The sequence below is a fragment of the Notamacropus eugenii genome, chromosome 2 (genome assembly GCF_028372415.1).
Source record: "Notamacropus eugenii isolate mMacEug1 chromosome 2, mMacEug1.pri_v2, whole genome shotgun sequence".
NCBI classification, from domain to species: Eukaryota; Metazoa; Chordata; class Mammalia; order Diprotodontia; family Macropodidae; genus Notamacropus; species Notamacropus eugenii.
Window position 1 is genome coordinate 270,295,379 of NC_092873.1, and position 21,246 is coordinate 270,316,624.

Below are 21,246 nucleotides of genomic sequence, written 5' to 3' on the forward strand. Positions count from 1 at the left end.
CAGCATCAAATGAGGCATATATCATCATTTATAGGGAGGCAGTGTGGAACAGTGTAGATAGAAAGCAGCCTCTGACATCAGGTAGACCTGGTTCAAGTCTCATCTCTAACCCTAGCTTTGTGACTGTGGACAAATTACTTTACCTTTTAGTGTCCTAGGTTACTTTCTAAGTCTATAAACTGCTGAATGGTTGCTAATTTGTACTGAAAGAGAGAGTGTCCTCACCAGAAGTTCCTTGCAGCAATGAAATCACCCCTTCTGGACCAAAAAACCCAGACCAAAACAAACAAGCAAACAAAAAACCCTCTTAGCTACACAATGAACTTGCACATCTGAGAACAACTTTTAGGGAAATGTTTCCTAATGATTTTTTTGGTTGTCATTTTTCAATCATGTCCCACTGTTCATGGCCTCATTTGGGTTTTCTTGACAAAGATATTGGAGTGGTTTGCCATTTCCTTTTCTGGTTTATTTTACACATGAGGAGATGAGGCAAACATGGGTAGTCGACTTGCCCAGGGTCACACAGCTAATAAATTTCTGTGGCCAGATTTGAACTCAGGAAATTGACTCTTTCTGACTCCAGACCTGGCACTCTATCCTTCCTATGAACAGAGCTATCCAAACTGGGAATGGTTCACCTCAAGATGTAGAGGATTTACCCTCATGAGAAGTCTTTAATGAAAGATTAGATGACCACTAGGTAGGTATGTTATGGAGAAGATATTTTATCAATGACAGATACGACTAAATAGCCATTGAGGTCCCTTCCCTGAATCAAAAAATTATTAGTTAAAGCACTATTCCTCTTTGTTTATGTCAGGATGGGGATACTTCCATTATACCTCCCTAAGACTTTTGTAGAATGCATTTTAAGACAGCCAGGACTTAAATGTGCTTGGAGACCTAATGAACTTTCAGTATGATTGGGGTGTAGTGATGCATGCCTAAAATTCCAGCTACTAGGGAGGCTAAGACCGGGAAGATCTCTTGAGGAGAGATGAGCTAGAGTGGGCCGAAGCTGAGCAGTTATTCATACAAAGTTCCTCATTGATATGGAGAGCCCTCAGGAACTCTGTATTAGAAGTGGGGAGCCAGGTTACCTAAGGAACTGACCAGATTGGAAAACGAAGCAAGTAGAAACTTGCATGCTGATCAGAATGAGCCTGGGTGGAGGAGTGCTCTGCATATTCTTCCTGGGTGAGCTAGAGAGATCCAGTCTTTAAAACTGAGAGAGAAAGAATGAAAAGAGCCAGTGGATTGGGGGTCCAAAGTTCCAAGTTTAAATCCCCTATTTCTGCCATTTATTACCCATGTGACCCTAGACAGGTCACTTCTAACCTCCTTCATCTGTAAAATGAGTGGGTTGGATTTAGATTTCCTCTAAAGGTGGGACATTTTTTATCCTAACTCTGTGGTCCTCTGAGCCTCAACTATGCAACCTGAAGAATGAGATTTGCAGTGTAGTAGGATATACTAGCTACCTTGGGCCCTTTTTCCTATTGTACTAAAAAAGATTAGCCTCCAGGATCTCTTGAGAAACTCTCCCAACCACACCAGCAAATTCCCTAATCCTTAGATAAACATCAAAGTTTACAGATTCTTTTAACACAACCATCCCTGAAATTCACTGGTCCAGCCCAACATACCAGGGTTTAGAGCAGAGTTTTAAATATATTACAAATACAGTATAATCCATCTTCCAGCTGTCTCTGACAAAGAAGCAATTTCTATTTCTAAGAGGCCAATTAGCTAATGTTATAACTATAGAAAGCTTCATTCCATTTCCTGTGCCTTGGGTGTTTCTGCCTACCTCCCACCCCATCTCAGCCCCCACTTACATACTCAGACATTAATTCTAGGTCTCCCTGTCGGACTCTGGGTATGGAATCTTTTGAACTAAAATGCTATGCTGTAGTAACTTCAAGAAAATATATATAATTTCCCTGTCAAGGGCTTTAATACTCTCTTTTTGTGGGTGTGGTTCATCCTTTTGTAAAAAAACTTTTTTTAAAAAAATAAGAGATTATAAGTACAAAGAAATTGGAAAGATTTTGAAAGCTTGATAAAGGACTTGTGTTAATAGTCAAACATTTTGGCCAAGGGACTAAATTTATTTTTTATTTCTTCTGACAAGGAGGTGGAAAGTTTTCAACAACGTAACAATCTCGCAGGGGAAAAAAGACATCTCAGCAAAAATATGAGTAGCAACAGTTTGGCATTATGGAGAAAGTTAGAACTTAGGAAGCAAATAAAGGGGTTTGAATCTAGTAGCAATGCCTTGTCTCTCTTAAGAGGAATGGTTGAGCCTCAAATGGAATGTAATTTGAACATCAAGACCCACTCTTTCCTGGGATTCCTATATGAGTGTGGAGTGGTCATGTTACACGCTCCATAGAGACAGGTGGCAAATTCTCTCCATCCTCCTAGTAAACATTTACTTCTGAATTTCCAAGTGACAAATGTGTTCTATTTGGTGAGGAGCAGATGGCCGGAAGGCAGACTGTCCTGTCTATCCACGTCTTCTCCCTCAGGAGGACAATGATGAATGCTTGTTAAGTCCTTTATCAGTTTCTCAAAATCTTTCAAATACCATCACTGGACCTCTGTGAGACGGCAGTGGGCATGTTGTGCTTGGTCACATTGTCCTGTGCATCACATAGAGTAAATGCGCCATCCTTAGCTGTTCATTTAAAGTCCTCACCAGCTAGCTCCCACCGATACTACTTCATTTTTATTTCATTTTAATCCCTTTCATGCATTCTCCATTCCAGCCAAACTGGTCTGCTAGCCGTTCTCTGTGCCCAACATTCCACCTTCCATCTCTATGTCCATGCCTGGAATGTACTTTTTCTTCATTTCTATCTCTCCTCTCCTAGGTTCCTTTAAAGCACAGCTCAGACGTCATCTCCTACACTAGGCCTTTTCTGATTCCTCTGGTCATTAGGGAATTTTTCTCTCTTAAAAATTACTTTGTATTAATTTTATATGCTTTGTGTTTACTTATAAATAAATAAATACACTATATTGCACATCTCTCAGTAAAAAAACTTCTTGAAAGTAAGTACTATCTCATTTTTTTGTCTCTATCCTCAATGCCCAGGAAGGTGTCTGGCATGTAGTAGGTGATTAATAAATGTTTATTGAACTGAAATGTGTCTAATATTTTACCTGATCTCAGAAATACCAAATTTTATAGCTGAAGAGACCACACCCTGACATATGCAATACCTGATCCCCACTCCACCTAAACCACATCTTCCACCTCAGGCACTCATGACAATTCAAGCAAACCCATTGCAGATTTAGGTTTCATTGCTAATAAAATCTATAACGCAATCCACCTAACATTCACCTTTGCCGATTTTTTTTGCCCCAATTTAATTTTACTTTTTTCTAATTAACAAGCATTTATTTTTCTCTACTTCACACTTTCCTCTCCAGTTCAATAATAAAAAAAGAAAATGAAAACCCTCATGTCAAGTAAATTGTAGTCAAAACAAATCAACACATTGACCATGTCTTGTTCTTCATTTTGAGTCCATCACGTCTCTGGCATGGGATGTGGAGCATCTTTCAAAGTTGTTTGGGTTTTTTTTTTTGTCCTTTAGAATGTCATCATATGAACTTTTCTCTACTTCTCTACTCCCTTCACTCAGCATCAGTTCATACAGGTCTTCCTAATATCCTCAGAAATAGTTCATTTTCATAAGTTCTTATGTGATAGTAACATTTCATTACATTCATATACAATAATTTGCTTAGCCATTCCCCAACAGATAGGCACCCCACTAATTTCCAGTTCTTTCCTGCTACATGGATCATTTTCCTCTTTGGGTATATGCCTTTTAGTGGTATCACTGAACCAAAGGATAGACAACAGTTTTTTGACTTTGAGATCCTAGTTCTACATTGCCCTCCAGAATGGCTGGACCAGTTCACAGCTTTACCAACAGGGCATGAGTGTTTCTCCTTTCCATATGAAACATTTTTAGGGTTTTCAGAGAAAATCTTAGAAGCAGCTAGTCTGGAAGCATTTCTGCTTCATACAGGAGAGGGAATTTGGCAAAATTAAGTAAGAAATCTTCCCAGTGTTTCCCCTGAATCATGACTGTGATAAAAGAGGTGAAAGAGTTTCTCTTTTTATATGTTTCTTTAAACAATGAACTCTAATTCTAAAAATCTGTGTTCTTATGACCTATATCAGATTACTTGACTTCTTAGGGAAGGGGGATGGAAGGGGTAGAGGAAGAAAATTTTGGAATTCAAAGTCTTTTTAAAAATGAATGTTGAAAACTATCTTCAGATGTAATTAGAAAAAAAATAAAATACTACTTACATTTTAAAAAATTTAGATTCTAACTGTTCTAACCATTCCTTCTTTCAGAATGCCTATATTGCCACTTCTATCAATGGAACAGATTTTTGCACCTCTGGAAAGGATTCACTTAATATTTTATCCAAGAATCCAGGGCATATTGCCTCGGTTAGCTGCTTTGGAGACTTCATGATTTTTCTAGGAAAGGTGAGATATCTTCATCAAAATAGTAAATAAGGAAACCTACAGTCCTAAATTAAGCATTCCGTGGTGTTTCTTCATCTGCAGAATGAAATGGGAATAATTCTAATCCAAAAGCATTGATTTAGGTTATGAAGACTGACTTAGATTTTATGGAAATAAATCACACTAAATGTTGTAGCATATGTCAGTTGTGTATACAAATGCAGGTTACTGGTGGATGTTTATGTCCCTAAACTAGCAAGAACTATTAAATGCGTTAATTAAGGCAAAATTCACCTATGTATTCTTGGCCAAAGTTTCATAGAAATTTAGTGATCATCTCGTGCAACCCTTCACCTGATAACAAGTAACACTAGCTATGTGACTCTAGGCAAGTTACTTAACTTTGTCTTGGGTTCCTCCTCTGTAAAAATGAGGAGGTTGGACTTGGTGGCCTCTGAGGTCACCTCTGGCTGTAAATCCATGGAATCCTATAATCCTATGAACATCCTTAGCAAATGAAGCCCATGCTTGAACTCTTCTAGTGACAGGGAATTTAGAGAAGGCAGTCCATTACATTGTGGAGCAGCTCTGCTTATTAGCAAGTTTTATCCAACGATGCTGTACTTCAGTGGATGGAGTCAAAAGGACCTGGCTTCAGATCCCGTTTCTGGCACTAAATAATTGTGTCATCAGGGGCAAAATCTCTCAAACTCAGTTTTCTCTTCTGTTCATTGGGGGTAGTAATACTTGTAGTAGTTAACCTATCAGACGAAACACAATATAGCACTTGGCAAACTTTAAAATATCATGTAGTTATTTTGTGATAGTTATACACCATTAATAATCATATATAATTACATAATAATTCTAGTTGTTGGTATCACCCCATTGTGTTATTTTAAGGCTAAAATGACATTATGTAAAGCACTTTAAGTGCTTTTATCAAGCTGTTGTTATTATTTTCATCTGCCCCCCTTAGAATGCTACTCATTGGCTTTATTTCTGCCCTACGGAGCCACACAGAATATATCTAAACACTCCTCCTGCTGAGAGCTTGTCACTGCCACAACCCTTTGAGCTTTGTCTTATCCAGGCTAAACCTACCAGTCCCTTCAATAGCATTTTTTCCAGACCCTTCAACAGAGAAATACAGGAGAAAGCCCCTAGAAGACCTCATAATCCAATCCCTTCACTTTAATAGATGAGGGCACTTAAGTGATTCACCAGGATAACACAGCTAGTGTAGAGGCAGAAGCAGGATTTGAACCCAGGTTTTGGTGACTCTGAGCTGAGCCCTGCGTCCTCTAAGCCAGGCTGCTTTTCTCAATGACGTTCTGGGTCAGTCATCTTTCGATGATTCTCCTCTTGGTTGCTGTGTCTCAGAACGTGTTTCCTGGAAGGAGTCGCCTCGCTCCAGGTGTCATTTTCACAGGGCATCATACAGGGGGCTCTATGTCCCTTATTCTAAACACTACGTTCCTGCAGGGTTTGTCAGCAGGCTCTTTCCTTTGTGGGCCATTGTTCCCCAGCGCAAAGAGCTGTGATGACGTACAGCACTCACATTTCACAAGTGCAGGTGAACTTGACCTGTGTTCTCTTTCTCTGGGCTTCACTCTCATATTTTCAGGCAGCAGCAGTTCTGCTGGCACCTATCGTTCTTAAGCTAACAATTATGCATAACAAAAGAGTCTAAGGAAAGCATTTACTAAATGTTCTGTCTGTGGACACCGACTCAAAACAGCTTTTCTATGTAGCAGTTTGATGTTTAGAAAATATTTTCATTTCACAACAACCTTGTTCAGTGGGTAGTGGAAATACTAGCCCCCTTTTTACAGATAAGGAAACTGAGGATCAGAGAGGTTCAGTGACTTGCTTAGGGTCTGACAACTGATTTCTTTTGAGTTCTAAAGTTATATACTTTAAAAAAACTTTTTTTATTATTTTATTTTTCAGTGTTCTACAATCACTTCCATGTATCTTAGATTTTTTCCCCCCTCCCTCCCCCTCCTTGCTCCCTATCTCCCCACTCCCTCCCTGAGGCAGCATACAATTTTATTTAGGTTCTACACATACATTCCTATTAAGTACATTTTTATGTTAGCCATGTTGCATAGAAGAATTAAAATGAATGGGAAAAATCATAAAACAAAACATAATACAAAAGAAAATGGTCTGCTTCTATCTGTGATCCAATTTCGTAGTTCTTTCTTTGGATGTGGAAGGTATTTTGCCTTAAGAGACCATTGGAAATTTTTTTAAGTCTTTTCATTGCAATGAAGTACTCAGTCTACCAGAAAAATTCCTCGCGCATTTTGGTTGTTGCTGTGTATAAAGTCCTCCTGATTCTGCTCCTTTCGCTCAGCATCAGTTCATGTAAGTCTTTCGAGGCCTCTCTGAAGTCTTCCTGTTCATCATTTCTTGCAGCACAATAGTACTCCATTACATTCATGTACCACAATTTATTCACTCATTCCCCAGTTGATGAGCATCCCCTTGATTTCCAGTTTTTAGCCACTGACAACTGATTTCAAAGGTAAGGTTTAAACCCTACCTCAGGAAATCAGATCCAGGCCTCCTTAGAAAAAATAGAGGGCCCACTATACCCTCAGTTTGTGTGTCTACAGTTTTAGATTTAATGTTGTTCCAATTACAGAGAGTAAAGGCTTACAGCAACACTTTTTAATTAGATGCTGGTCTGAGGGTAAAGGGTAAACTGCTACTTAAGTGAAAACCATTAGTGAAATCTCTCTATATACATATCATTCTGTGTGTGTGTGTGTGTGTGTGTGTGTGTGTGTGTGTGTGTGTGTGTGTGTGTGTGTGTGTGTGTGTGTGTGTGTGAGAGAGAGAGAGAGAGAGAGAGAGAGAGAGAGAGAGAGAGAGAGCAGGAAGATACAGAGAGCAGAGACAGGAAAAGACACACAGAGAGACAGAGAATCAGACAGACTTTGTTCGTAAAGATGAATTGTATTAATTTCCATTGTTTTATCTTGCTTCTTGGACAGGTGTTTGTGGTGTACTTCACTGTCTTTGGCGGACTGATGGCCTTTAACTACCACCGCGAGCTGCAAGTGTGGGCTATTCCTTTGTTATTGGTGGCTTTTTTTGCCTATTTAGTGGCCCACAATTTCCTGTCGGTGTTTGAAACTGTGCTGGACACCTTGCTTCTGTGCTTTGTCATCGATGTGGAAACAAACGATGGCTCACCAGAGAAACCCTACTTTATGGATCAAGAGTTAATGGTAAGCCAGTTGATTTGCACATGGGCTTTTTGGGGGTTTTTTTTGGAAATTATGAAAAATCAGGACACACCTTTCCCCCGAAAAGCTCCTCTTAAAACATAGACTCTGTCCCCTCCAACTCTACAGAGTTGAATTGTCATGAAACATTTAGCTGAGGTGTGAGGGGTGCATTTGATTGTGGGATCAGTAATTTCATTTGTAGGCACATTCTGTGCCTCTGTTTCTTCATCTGTAAAATGAGAAGATTGAACTAGATGGCCTCCAAGGTCCCTTTGAGTTCTAAATCTCTGATCCAATGATACTAATACACACTTATGAGACACTGGCACTTCTAGAAAACAACACTTTCACAGGGGTGTGACACTTTTAATTTAAGTTATCACTTCTTTTTCTTCCCTTTCCAAGGAAAAAGTGTGCTCTCATTTTTCATGAGCAGGCTGATACTTCTGCTTTTCCATTCTGACCTTCCCTACACTTCAGGTTTGAAATACATACAAAAGTAAAACTCATGTCTATGTCCATTGAGGTCAGTAATTATTTTTTAAGGTCTGTTACTGAAAATAATGACAAAGATTGGTGACGTTAATGCAGCCCTTTATATTCTGGAACATTCTGGTTCTATCAGGAGCCAACAGACAACTGTTCCCCAACAGTTTGAGCTTCTTGGCCACCTTATCTGGTATAAACAGATTTTTTTTTTAACAGCAAAATGATTATATAATAGATTAATTAAATATATATATATGTACATATTGCCTACTTCTTTTCAGACTGTCTATCAAAGACAAGTATTTTTATAACCTGTTAAGTTCAGAATGGAATTATGCGTTTACAGTTGCTTCACCAAAGTCCCATTCTAGTGCCTCCTTGTGACATGGAGGAAAGTTCTGCATAACTATACTATAGCTGGAAAGGACTTCAAAGTACAGTTACTTTATGGTTGCGGATACTGAGGTCCAAGATAACGCAGAGAAGTAAGCAACAGAGGTGGGACTTGAACCCAGGGTCGTCTAACTTCAAAGCCAACACTTTTTCCATTATACCAGAGAGTACAAACTGGAAGGGCTTCAAGAACAGGCCTAGAGATGGCCAGTCATCTAAGAACCAGCCTAATGAGGTTCAGAGAGGCATATTATTACTAGGTTGGCTGCTGATGGATGAATTTTTTGGCTGCAGCAATTCCCAAAGATAATCTTGTAAGGAAGGAGTCCAAGGGTTGGAATCTGCATTAGAATCTAAGCTTCTTGAAGACGGGGACTGTCTTTTTTCTCTTTTTGTATCCCTAACCTTTAGCACAGTGCCTGGCACATAGTAGGTGCTTAATAAATGTTGATTAAGGGATGGATAGATGGATGGAGAAAATGTCTAGAGCAACAACACCAGATCAAGTCAGTGAGCATTTATTAAGCACCTACTATGTGTTGGTGTATTGAAAAGATATCTCTGTCTACCGTGGAAATCATGCCTTCCCTATGAAAAGCAGTTTTTTACACTTTGTGTTGGTATGTCACCAAAAGGACATTATTTCTGAGGGTATTAAAGAGCTAATTAGGTATTCTCATGCCATGAACCACATGCTTTCAGTATTTTTTTTGATGATGACCTATTTTTAATTCATTCATATTAGACTTCTTTGAAAATTAATTTCTCACATAGTAAATAGCAGATTGGTCCACTGGCACTGTGGGAATACAGCATTGGGAACTACTCCCCAGGTTTTTACTTTTTTTTTTTTTTTTTTTGTAGAGCTTTGTGAACAGAAGCAACAAATTAATTGATTCAAGGATAAGAAGAAACAGAAAGTCACTAAAGAATGAAGATGGAACAGAACTCCAGCCCATTGTAAGATAGGAGACATTTCCTTATCGTCCAGGGTTTGTACCTCTTTTGGAAGAACATTATTACTTTCAGCCCTCGTGTTTTTTTGCAAAATAAATTTTTAGATATGACTGACTTGGTCTTTCTCATTTTTAAAAATAAATTATGTTGATGGGAACATGTTGGTTAAAGTTAATATTTTGTCATACTCTACCAAAGGGTAAAAATAAATAAGCATTCAGTCTTCATTTATTATTTTGCAGAATACATTTTTAGATATGACTGATTCATGGTCTTTCCCATTTTAAAAAATAAATTATATTGTGGGAAACATGTTGGTTAAAGTTAATATTTTGTCATACTCTATAAAAGGGTTAAAAATAAACATTCAGTCTTCACTTATTATTTTGCAGAATACATTTTTAATAATCATTGACTCGTGGTCTTTCTCATTAAAAAAATAAATTATGCTGCTAGAAACATGTTGATTAAAGTTAATATTTTATCATACTCTACAAATGGGCTAACAAAAAAGTCTCTTAAATCCCCAAGTGACCATGGCTAATCTTTAAGACAAATATTTAAAACAAAGGTTCTTAACTTTGACTCCAGCTCTGCAGAGATTTCAGAAAGTACAAAACTTGGATGGGAAAAGAATATTCATCTTCATTTTCATTAACCTCCAAGTGAAATTTAGCATTTCCTTCCCTTATGAATGTGGACAATAAACATTATTGTGAAAACAATTCTATAGGCTTTACCAGAGACTGCCAAAAGCGTCCATCACACACACAAAAATAACTCCTGATTTAAAGGGATGTAGTACAAATAGAATCAGAGATTTAGAGTTGGAAAGGACTTTAGAGGTCCAATCCCAGCGCCATTATTTAAAATTCAAGAAACTTAAGACCAGAAGTTTAAAGTATTTGCCCAAAATCACATGGGCAAACGTTAGAGCTAGAATTTGAACCCAGAGCCGCTGACTCAAAATCCAGTGCTCTTTCCATGGCACAACACTGTGTCAAGGAAGATAATAGATGCAAAAGCCTTCTGACAAATTATAAAAATACTGCAAAATGCAGGGTGTTATTATTCAACAGAATTTATACACAAAATATAGTCTGTAGATAATGTTCAGTCTTCTTCAGTTGTGTCTAACTCTTGGGGACTCTATTTGGAGTTTTCTTGGCAAAGATACTGGAGTGGTTCACCATTTCCTTCCCCAGCTCATTTTACAGATAAGGAAACTGAGGCAATCAGGGCTAAGTGACTTGCCCACTGTCACATAGCTAGTAAATGTGTGAGATCAGATTTGAACTCAGGAAGATAAGTCTTCCTGACTCCAGGTCTGGCATTCTATCCACTGTGCCACCTAGCTGCCCACAGACAAATGAAAAGATCATTAAATCTGTTTTTTAAACTGAAAAATGCTATTAGTTGCTATTTGACAGCTAAAATATTTACATTGTGCAGAGCTCAGTGCTAAGGAGGAGAGGAGTAGGGAGCATTTTACATGCACCATCTCATTTGATCCTTGTAACAACCCTATGAGGTGGGAACAAGTGTTAATACACCCACTTTATGAATTGAGGGAACTGAAGTACATTGGGCTTATTTATGAGACATAATACAACCAAGACGATCACTGATTTCAAGGAACTGATATGCTAAAATGGGAAGACATTGTATAAAGGGAAACTAGAAAAGAGGAGGGGGAGGCTACATGGTGTGGAAATGGCCAGGGAAGTAGTATGGACATCTGAACAAGACCCAACAAAAGCTTACCTATCAGAGCCCAGTAACCAAGGGTGGAATCCAAGATTGCAGCAGTGGTGGGTTGAGGGGAAAGCAAGGGGGAAGATGGAGATGATGGCTGGAGTAGAAGCAGCATGAGAGAGAGAGAGACAGGCCATTTTCAACATGGTCTCTAGCCCAGGAGTGGGGAACCCATGACCCTGAGGCTACACATGACCCTCTAGGTCCTCAAGTGCAGCCTTTTGACTGAATCCAGACTTCACAGAACAAATCTAGCCTGATTGATGCAGCATTCCAACATTATAGAAACCAAATGGTTTTAACCTTCCCCCCACCAAACTTTGAGTTTCACTTTCCCAGAGGAGCTCTGTAAAGGATGATCCGATGAGAATCACTAGATGGAAGTTGCTAGGAAACAGATTTAAGCTTGATGAAAAGAGGAAACTCTCTAATAGAGCTACCCAGAAATGAAATGGGCTGCCTCAGGAGGAAATGTGCTTTTTATTATTATTATTTATTTATTTTTAGTTTTCAACATTCACTTCCACAAGATTTTGAGTTCCAAAATTTCTCCCCATCTCTCCACTCTGCCCACCCCAAGACAGTGTGCATGCCGATTACCTCTTCCCCCAATCTGCCCTCCCTTCCGTCACCCCGCTTCTTTTATCCCCTTCTTTGCTATTTTCCTGTAGGGCAAGGTAGATTTCTATACCTCATTGCCTGTGTTTCTCATTTCCCAGTAGCAAGTAAAAACTTTTTAACATTCGCTTTTAAAACTTTTGAGTTCCACATGATGCAAAATACCGTCCACCTCCAGAGAAAGAACTAGAGTCAGAACACAATGAAGCAGACTATTTTCTCTTTTGTTATGTTTTGTTTTGTTTTTTCTCATAGTCTGTCTTAATTCTTCTGTGCCACATGACTAATGTGAAAATGTGCTTAATAAGAATGTATGTGTAGAACCCATATAAGACTGCAAGCCATCTTGGAGACGGAGGGGGAGAAAATTTAAAACTTAGGGAAGTGATTGTTGAAAACTGAAAGCAAATAAATTAATTAGTATATAAAAAGGAATTAAAAATACTGTTAGAAAAAAACAAAAAAACCTTGAGTTCCAAATTCTCTCCCTTCCTCCCTCCCCACCTGCCCTAGGAGGCAATTTTCAAGGAGACCCTGGAATGTCCAGTTATCGATATTGTTAAGATGGTTTCCTGCTGAGGTATAGAATAGACTAGGTAGTCCCTGAGATCAACCCTTCCATCTTTGAAGGTTCTGGAGGTATTTAAATAACTGAAAGGTCACTAGCAGGAGGGATTTGGTAATAGCTAACCTTCACAGAGCCCTTTAAATTCTGGGGGCACTTCACATACATGATCTCATTTGATCCTTGTAGCAGCCCTATGAGCTGAGTACAAATGTTGATACCCCCACTTTACAAATGAGGAAACTGAGGCACATTGCGCTGAAGTGACTTGGCCAGGGTTACACAGCTAGTCAGTGCCAAAGGCAAGATTTGAACTGGGTTTCTGAATCTGAGTGCAGAACTCCACCCACTGCCACGCTGTCTCTGCCATGAAACCAAGCAGGTGGCATTCGCTTTAAGCTAGAACTGAGAATGAACAGAATAAACATAGCATAGGCAGATAACCCAGAGCAGCGATAGATGAGGCTGGTTTTTCTACAGTGGAAATGTCACATACACAGATTGGGGAGCCTGAATGCCTGATTATTGGTCAACCAAAGAGCATTTATTAGGCACTTACTGTGTGCAAGAGACAGACAAAAATGTCCTTGTTCGCAAGGAATTTACATTCAATTGGAAGAGACATGTACACACACATATACACACATGTACTCGTATACGCACACATCTGCATTGAAGCTCCAGCCCTCATGTCTCCCTTCTGTCTCAGAAGAGACTTTCTGGGGTCTAACTCTGTTATGAATCATGCTTCTTTAACTGAAGTCAGGACATCCCTTCCCACCTCCTGCCCCTCCCATGTTTTTCTTCACATCCCCATTTCCCCCCATCCCCCTCCAGAGATTCCTTTTCCTAAGACCAACTGAGTCACCTGTGCCCTAGATCTTGTTCCTTCTCATTTTATGAACGATCTTGTTCCCACACCTCGCTTCCTTCTCCGCCATCTTCAAACTTTTCCTCCTACTTTGCCAACCCCTTGGGTTAACTCACCTGTTTTAAGTGGTCCACACCTGTGTTTTCACCTCCTCACCCACTCCTCACTCTGGTTCCTGCTTCCACCACTCTATTTAAATGACACTAGAAGTTTTTCAATGGCCTTTCTTCAATTATAAAATCCTTGATTTAGCTCTGGAAGCGATCTTAGAGGGTCCAGCTCAACAACCCTACATTTTACAGAGAAGGCCCATTAAGTGACTTACCCAAGGTCACAGAGGTAAGAAGTGACAGAGCGAAGATTTGAACTCAGGGATTCTAAGCTGTCCATGACTCCATCAATGAATGGAAACACATTAATCAAGCACTTACTGTAAGCCATGCCCTGTGCTAAGAATCACAATAACAGCTGCTAACATTTACATAGTGTTTAGTACTTGCCAGGCATTGTATGTACTAAGCGCTTTACAACAATCTCATTTGATCCTCACAACAACCCTGGGAGAGAGAGGCATGATGGTTATCCCCATTTTACAGATGAGGAAACTGAGGCAAACAGAGGCGGTGAAGTGATTTGCCCATGGTTACATGACTAGTGAGTGAAGCTGAATTTGAATTCAGGTCTTCCAGACTCCTGGCCCAGTGCTCTAACCACTGTACCACCAAGCTAGATACTAATGCAAATGTGAGAATAACCCATGCCTTTGAGTTTACATCCTAGTAATGTTGCCTCCTGTTGAGAGTTAGAAGTAGAAAACATTTTTTCAAAAGTTGGGCCCTATGATATTTTGCCCCAGGGGTGATAAAGTAAGCTTTTATTGTTTTCATCCTTGAGGTCTGAGCTGTTCTGCCTATTTCTTGCTCAGTCTTTCAAAGAATTGGAGTTTTCCCCCCTCTCAGCATCATGATGTCATTCTCCCTTCCCTCCCCACTTCATGTTCCCTTTACTTCTCTTCCCCCTTGGACACTGTTTACTTCTTCCTCCTCTTTAAGGCTCTCCTCTTGGCTTTGAAGACAGTGTATCTTCTTGGGTTTTTGGTTTGTTTGTTTTTTTTGGTCTATCTGCCCAGCTGGCACCTCTTCTACCTCCCAACCCCTAACTCTGGACAGTTCTCCAGGGCTCCCCCACCACTTGGATCTCTGCTTTGTTCTTCCTATCAGTTTTTCCTAGGAATGGACTTATCTCATGGTTTCAGCTAACAGGCCGGGACTTTCAACTCTCAAATCTCTATAGTTCTTTCCAAACCTGACATCTTGCCCAAGCTGTGGGCCTATCTCTGACTATCTTTCCTGGCAGAGGTGCTTAAATACAGCCTAGAAGAGGAGAGAACACTGAAATTGCCCTCACAAGACCTAGGTTTGAGTACCAGCACCAGCATTTTGCATCTGTGTGACTGTGGACATGCCATTTTCTCTGAATCTGTTTTCTCACTCATAAAAAGGGATGTTATTTGTACTACCTCCCTCATGGGGAGATGATGTAGAAAGTACACTTCAAGCTTAGAGGTACTAATTAAACATCAAGTTACTCCCCAGCTGCTATGTCTGGAGGGTGTGATGGGGAGACACCCTCCCACAACTGCACTATAGCTGACTGAGAAGTTCAGCTGCATTCCTTAGGGATTCAAAGATAGAAAAGTCTGGAAAATGAAGATATTGCGAGGAGCTATTATACCTTAAACTGGTGGTTGATCATTTAACACTTTGAAAACCAGTTGAGGATAAGGGAGGAACGTTGTCTAGAGAGTAGGGGATGCTGGGCTAAAAGGGAGAAAATTGCTGGTGGACAGAGAAGAACAGAGATGACGCTTTCTTAGCACAACAGCTAAGGAACACAGCTAGACTGGGTTAGTGGGAGCAAGTGACCTTTGCCACTCCCTGCCCTTCATCTGTCTGTGCAAAGTGCTCAGTGTTCCTCACTCTGGAATTGTGTTTCCCCAACTAGGAAACTAGACTCCCCTATGCTCCAATTCTACTCTGACCTCAAATTCTTGAGGATCAATTCTATATTTGGTTCTAATATAAGGGATCCTCCCCAGCAAGAGCAGAGATAAGCAAAAAGAGGGACCCAGATTACAAACCTGCATATCCAAGTTATTGATAAAAGTATTATTAAACAACACAGAGCCAAGCACAAATCCCTGGGGGTGCTTCATTGGAGACCTCCTGTCACAACAACATTGAACCACTAACAATTTTTTAATGACTGTTCAATGAATTCTAAATTAATCAAATTGTGTTATCATCTCCATCTTCTCCACCAAAATAGTATGAAATATCTTATCAAAACTAGTCCTCAAATCTTCAGTTTTTTTCAGTCATGTGCAACTCTTTGTGACTTGGCAAAGATCCTGTAGTGGTTTGCCATTTCCTTCCCCAGCTCATTTTACATATGAGGAAACTGAGGCAATCCTGGTTAAGTGATTTGCTCAGGGTCACACAGTTAGTAAGTATCTGAGGGCAGATTTGAACTCAGGAAGATGATGAGTCTTCCTGACTCCAAGTCTGACACTCTATCCACTGTGCTACCTAGCTGCCCAAATCTAGGTGAACTACGTCCACAGCATTCCCCTCATCTACTAATTTAGGAATCCTGTCAAAAAAATAAATTAGGTAAATATGACATGACTTGAACTTGATACACTTGTTGGCTCTTTGTACTCATCAATTTCCTTTACAGACATTCCTCAACAACCTCCTGAATTGCCTCTTCTAGAATTTTGCCAGCAACTGAGGCCAAGTTCACTGGCCTATAGTTTTCAGACTGTTTTCTTCCTTAAAAATAACCAACAATAAAAACTGAGACTGTCACCCTTGTCTAATTTTGTGACACCTGTTTTCCATGATCTGTCAAATATCACTGTTAATGGCTTAGCAATCACATCTGCTACCAGTTCTTTCAGTACCTAAATAAAGATGCCGTTCATTTGGACCAGGTGACTAGAATCCATCAAGGGCTATTAAGTGCTTTCTTACTATATCCTATTTATCATGGCTATCAACTCTTTCTTAGTGATAGTCTTGGACTGAGATGATCTCTAAGGCCTCTTCCAGCTTTTGGTCCTAGGATCCTAGGGACAAGGGTTGTATTTGTAACTCAAAGTCCTTAGCACTATTTTGGGGGGATTGTGGGGGTGTAATTCTTCATCTCTTAACTCATAGTCTCACCTATAGAACTTGGGGGAAAGTATACTGGGGCCCCAAATATGGGTAAATCCACAGTCACAGTCCCAAACACGCTCCCCTGTCAGAAACATCTTCCCCCTCCTGCTCCCGCCTTCACCTCTATGCCCCACACCTTTGCCTAAAAGGGAGGTGGAGGAAGGAGATGCTTTTCTTTTGGAATTTTTGCCTTTCCTTAGTTTTCCCCAACTCTGAAACAACCTATGCAGTTTCCCAGACAAGATAAGAATAAGTTCCAAAGGTTTTCCAGCCTTTTGGTGGCATCTTTCTCATCAAAGGTAAGGGCAAAATCTCAAGTCCCTTTTCCTATAGGTGCCGTCATTCCCCTTTCCCTAGATATTTTCTCCCTTCTCAACTATGCATGCATTCTTCCAAGGGACCACCATTCTCCTAAAACTTCCAAGAAATGTTTAACTATAATGCATGTTGGGTTATTTTCTCCTTGCCCTCTCTCATCTAAGGAAATGATCTAGCACCTTCAATGTTTATGCTCTAATGCAATGTGATGAAAAAGAGTTTAAGTGGCTTGCCTAAGATCACCCCTAAGTGCCTATTGTCTATCCCTACCAGGCTGAGGATTTGAACTCAGGTCCTGATTCCAAATTCGTTTTCTTTCCCATAGGTCAAGTTGCCTCTTTTGAAACCCCACTAAAAAACAGTCCTTATTATCAGTTCTGTTTCTTAGTAGGTAGCAGTTTTAAACACTGATCTATTTATTACAAAAGCTAATACACAGGGCTAATCATGCCACTTCCCTGTGCCAAAACCTTCAATGGCGCCCCATTATCTCAAGAATGAAATACAAACTACTTACCCTGCCATTTAAAGAAGACCACAAACCACTCCCCCTCCCTTTCCAGCCTTATTTTGATAACTAGTCCCCTTCACAAAGTCTGTGTTCAACTAAACTGGACCAGCAGCCATGACCCCCACTTGAGGTTCCATCCTCATCCTTGCCTGAAATGGGCTTTTCCCTCAAAATCTGTCTTATTTCTTCAAGTTTCAGTTCAGGCCCCATCTCTTCTGTGAAGGCTTCTCTGATCCTCCCAGGTTTTATTACTGCTTGATGTACCCACAGCCACCACCATTCCCATACCCCAGTAGAAGATAGAATTCCTCAAAGGCAGGAACTGGTTCTTTTTCATCTCTTTGTCTCTACAACACAGTACCCTGAACATGGTAGATTAACGTTTGTTGGACTCTTAAGTGATTGAGCCAACATGGGATGTGTGCTAGCATCTCATTTAACCCTAGATTTACTTGCTAACTTTTCGCCGACTGGCAACTCTTGTATGATATTAAGAAAGCAACCAGAGGCAGAGAGAAATAATTCCCGGTTTCTCTCTTAGTTTTAAGCCACTTTAGTTTATCTGCTGGCAAAACAGAAACTATAATCCTGTGATTCCTCCCCAATTGACTATCTCTCTCCCCACACAAGCAGTTTCAAACCTTGCCTTTTGCCCAAAAGCCTCCCCTACTCCTCCCTCCCTCAGTCCTTTCTATTTCAACTGAGGATCTTACTTCATTTAGAAAACCGAGGCTAGGAGTTCCCTCTTCTACCATTCTCTTCATTTCAAAATCCCTGAACATGACCTCTTTCTTTCTTCCCCCATGCTGATAAGATGGCCCTTCTTGCCAAGGCCAACCCCTCCATATACTTTGATCCCACTCCATGCTGTCTTCTTATCTTCAGTAATCCTTTCTCCCCTCCCCTCCCTGCCCTTCACTGTCTCTCATCTTCCACCTCTCTTAATTTCTTGCCTCCTTCCCTGTTGCCTACAAAAAGCCTGCCTCCCCAAACCTTAACCAATCTTCACAGAATCCTACCATTCCACTCAAGCTATTGACCTGATTCTTCCTTAGCCTAGGAAAAAAAAGTGGGTTGTCTACACTCCTTTTCCTTTCATTCATTCACTCCTTAATCCTTTGTTAGCTGGTTTCCAACTTCATCACTCTATGGAAACTACTTGCTCCAAAGTTACCCATGACCTAAGCATTGACAGATCTGATGATCTTTTCTCAGTGTTCATTCTCCTTGCCATCTAAAGAATTTGACATTACCCTCTCTTCAATAGGATTTTGTGACATTCCACGTTCCTGGTTTTCTTTTGGATAGCTCATCAGCCTTGTTTGCTGGTTTATCATTCATATCACACCCCTAACTGTGGGCACTCCCCAGGAGTCTGTCTTGGACCTTCTCTCTCTGCATTCTCATAATGACCACCTCGGCCAGGTTTAATTTTCCCTATGCAGATGACTTTAGGATCTACAGATCTATTTTCTAGTCTCATGGACTTCAAACCGTTCTTCACCCTGTACATGTCCAGTTAGTTGCCAAATCTTGTTTCTACCTTAACATCTCTTGCATTTAAATCTCCTTTTTTTTACTCATAGATACCATTTTAGATCAAGGCTTCACCTCCAATAGCCTAATTGGTCCCCCTTTCTCAAGTCACTCCTCATTTATTTATCCTCCACACAATGCCTGGGACACAGTAGGCATTTATTAAATGCTTATTTCCTTCCTTCCTTAGACAGTTCTTTAGCCACTGGGGTTGTCAGACACCTGGATGAATAGGCATCCCCTAACTCTGATAATTTTATCCATTGCAACAAGGCTAACTTAGTATTTTTTAAGATGAGTAATCTGAGGATCCAGTTCCATTAGAACAGGAATAAAACTAACGCTGGGATTGTAATGTACAAGTCAACCTTTAACATGAGGTCTTCCTTAACAGCATGTTCAAATTAATAAGTAACAAAAATAATCAGCATTTGTGCAATTCCTCTGAACACCCTTCCCTAGGTGAAACTTTGCAGAAGTTTCTTACCAAAAACTTAAAATCATCTTACTTTTCACAATTAGCAAAGACCAAGCTTCTGTTAACCCATACCATGACCCACGATCTGTGAGTAGGGTTGGGTCTTTTTCCTCTCTAGTCTGAGTGACCTCATCAGCCCCCGTGGGCTCAATGATCACCTCCATACAGATGTAAATATTCAGCCTTAGATTCTCTTCTGACCTACATTCTAATGTCAGAAACAGCCTGCTGGACATCTCAATCTGTACGTTCTTTCAACACCTCAAATTCAATATGTTGAAAACAAGTCATCTGTCCCCAAAGCCCAATGCTATTACTCAATTTCCCCATTTTTCAAGGCCATTATTTTCCTAATCATCCAGGTTGCACTCTCTCTGAAATCAACTCCTCAGCTCTTACCCCACATGGCTAATTATTTGCCAGTTCTATCGATTCTACTTGTCTGGCCTTTATGTCCTCTTCTCTCTGTACTCACAATCACAATTTAAGCTCTGGCCTCTCACCTAGACTATTGCTGGGGCCTCTTCATTTGTTTCCCTGACTCCAGTCTATGTCTACTGCAAATCCACCCTCCAAACAAGCTGCTAAAGTGATATTGTCACTTTGTGACTCAAGTTCCAGTTCACCATTGCTTCTCAAGTCCTTCACAAACAGGCTTTATCTTACTTTTCCAACCGTGTTCTATGTTGTCTATGCCGCTTTTCATGTAACATTCAATCTCCTGATTTCATTCACGCCTTTCCCTTCTGTCCTTCAGTCACAAGCTGCCCTCAGAGGTCAGCTCCAGCACCACCTCTGTGAACAAGAAGGCTCTCCTGGAATCCCCAGCTGCTTGTGCCTCCCTTTCCAGAAATTCCCTCAAATGGAGCTAATGGCCTCCTCCCCCTTCATTCCTATATCTTGCAAAGTGCCAACACTGCCTTTTTTTGCCTTGGTATCCTCAGGACTTAGATAGCCTCTCACATAACAGGTGCTTAACAAATGTTTGCGGATTGATCCTTATTTGGTTCCTCAGTATGGGTTTAGCAATTCAAAAGTGAAACAGAAAACCCATGAATACCTCACTGAATTAAAGAAAATGATCCATGATCTCCCTCTTTTTCTTGGTGGCCAGTAAAAGGGGGACTAGGTGGCATAGACAGGGTAGTGATGAGCTCAGGGTTAGATTACGACATTATCTGGATATAGATAATACAGGGATTTGTTTTACTTGCCTGCTTACTTGCTGCAAGGGCTTTGTTCTCTACCGCTCCCCCCTCCCCATGGAGGTGGTAAAGAGAACAGATTTTTATCAAAAAAAAAAAATAGCATTTCAAAGGTACACCTGTAGGATGGGGCAAATAGCATCACTACAATATTTTTAAAAAGTGAACCAAGATCATTTCACCCTCCTGGTTCATGTACTCTAATCAGGGTCACTGAGCAATATACATCTCTTATTGATGGATGTTACTGGATGTGTCCAGTAGTGAAAAATTTGATTTTGCAAATGTCACAAACTGTTGTCATTTCAATGGCCAAAATGAGGCTCCTCTGCTAAATAAATAAATGAAAATACATGTTAAAAACTTCAAGGTTTTTAATCGGTCAGTACTTTCTAACCTTGAATATTCTCATAGAACACTTGTGAAGCTAAGAATATAAATATTATTTCCCTATATTACAATACCATCACAATGCCATTAACCTTGGTAAGGACATGGTAATTAGTCTGGGCTGGATGGGATGGATCATGTTATTTTATCTGTTCTAGAAAATACCTAGAAAATGACCAGCCTATGGTTCATA

At 40.1% G+C, this 21,246-nt stretch overlaps 1 protein-coding gene across 2 annotated transcripts in view; it reads left to right on the forward strand.

The window, feature by feature from the left end:
• The window catches only part of SLC44A3 (solute carrier family 44 member 3), a 99,847-nt gene extending 90,152 nt beyond the window's left edge, over positions 1-9,695 (forward strand). For both annotated transcript variants that reach the window (XM_072644066.1, XM_072644067.1), the window contains 3 exons: positions 4,388-4,525; positions 7,510-7,746; positions 9,493-9,695. In XM_072644066.1, the coding sequence (XP_072500167.1) occupies positions 4,388-4,525; positions 7,510-7,746; positions 9,493-9,597 (480 nt within the window). In that variant the 3' untranslated portion in view covers positions 9,598-9,695. The remainder of the gene's footprint in view (positions 1-4,387; positions 4,526-7,509; positions 7,747-9,492) is intronic.
• The last annotated feature ends 11,551 nt before the right edge of the window (positions 9,696-21,246 follow it).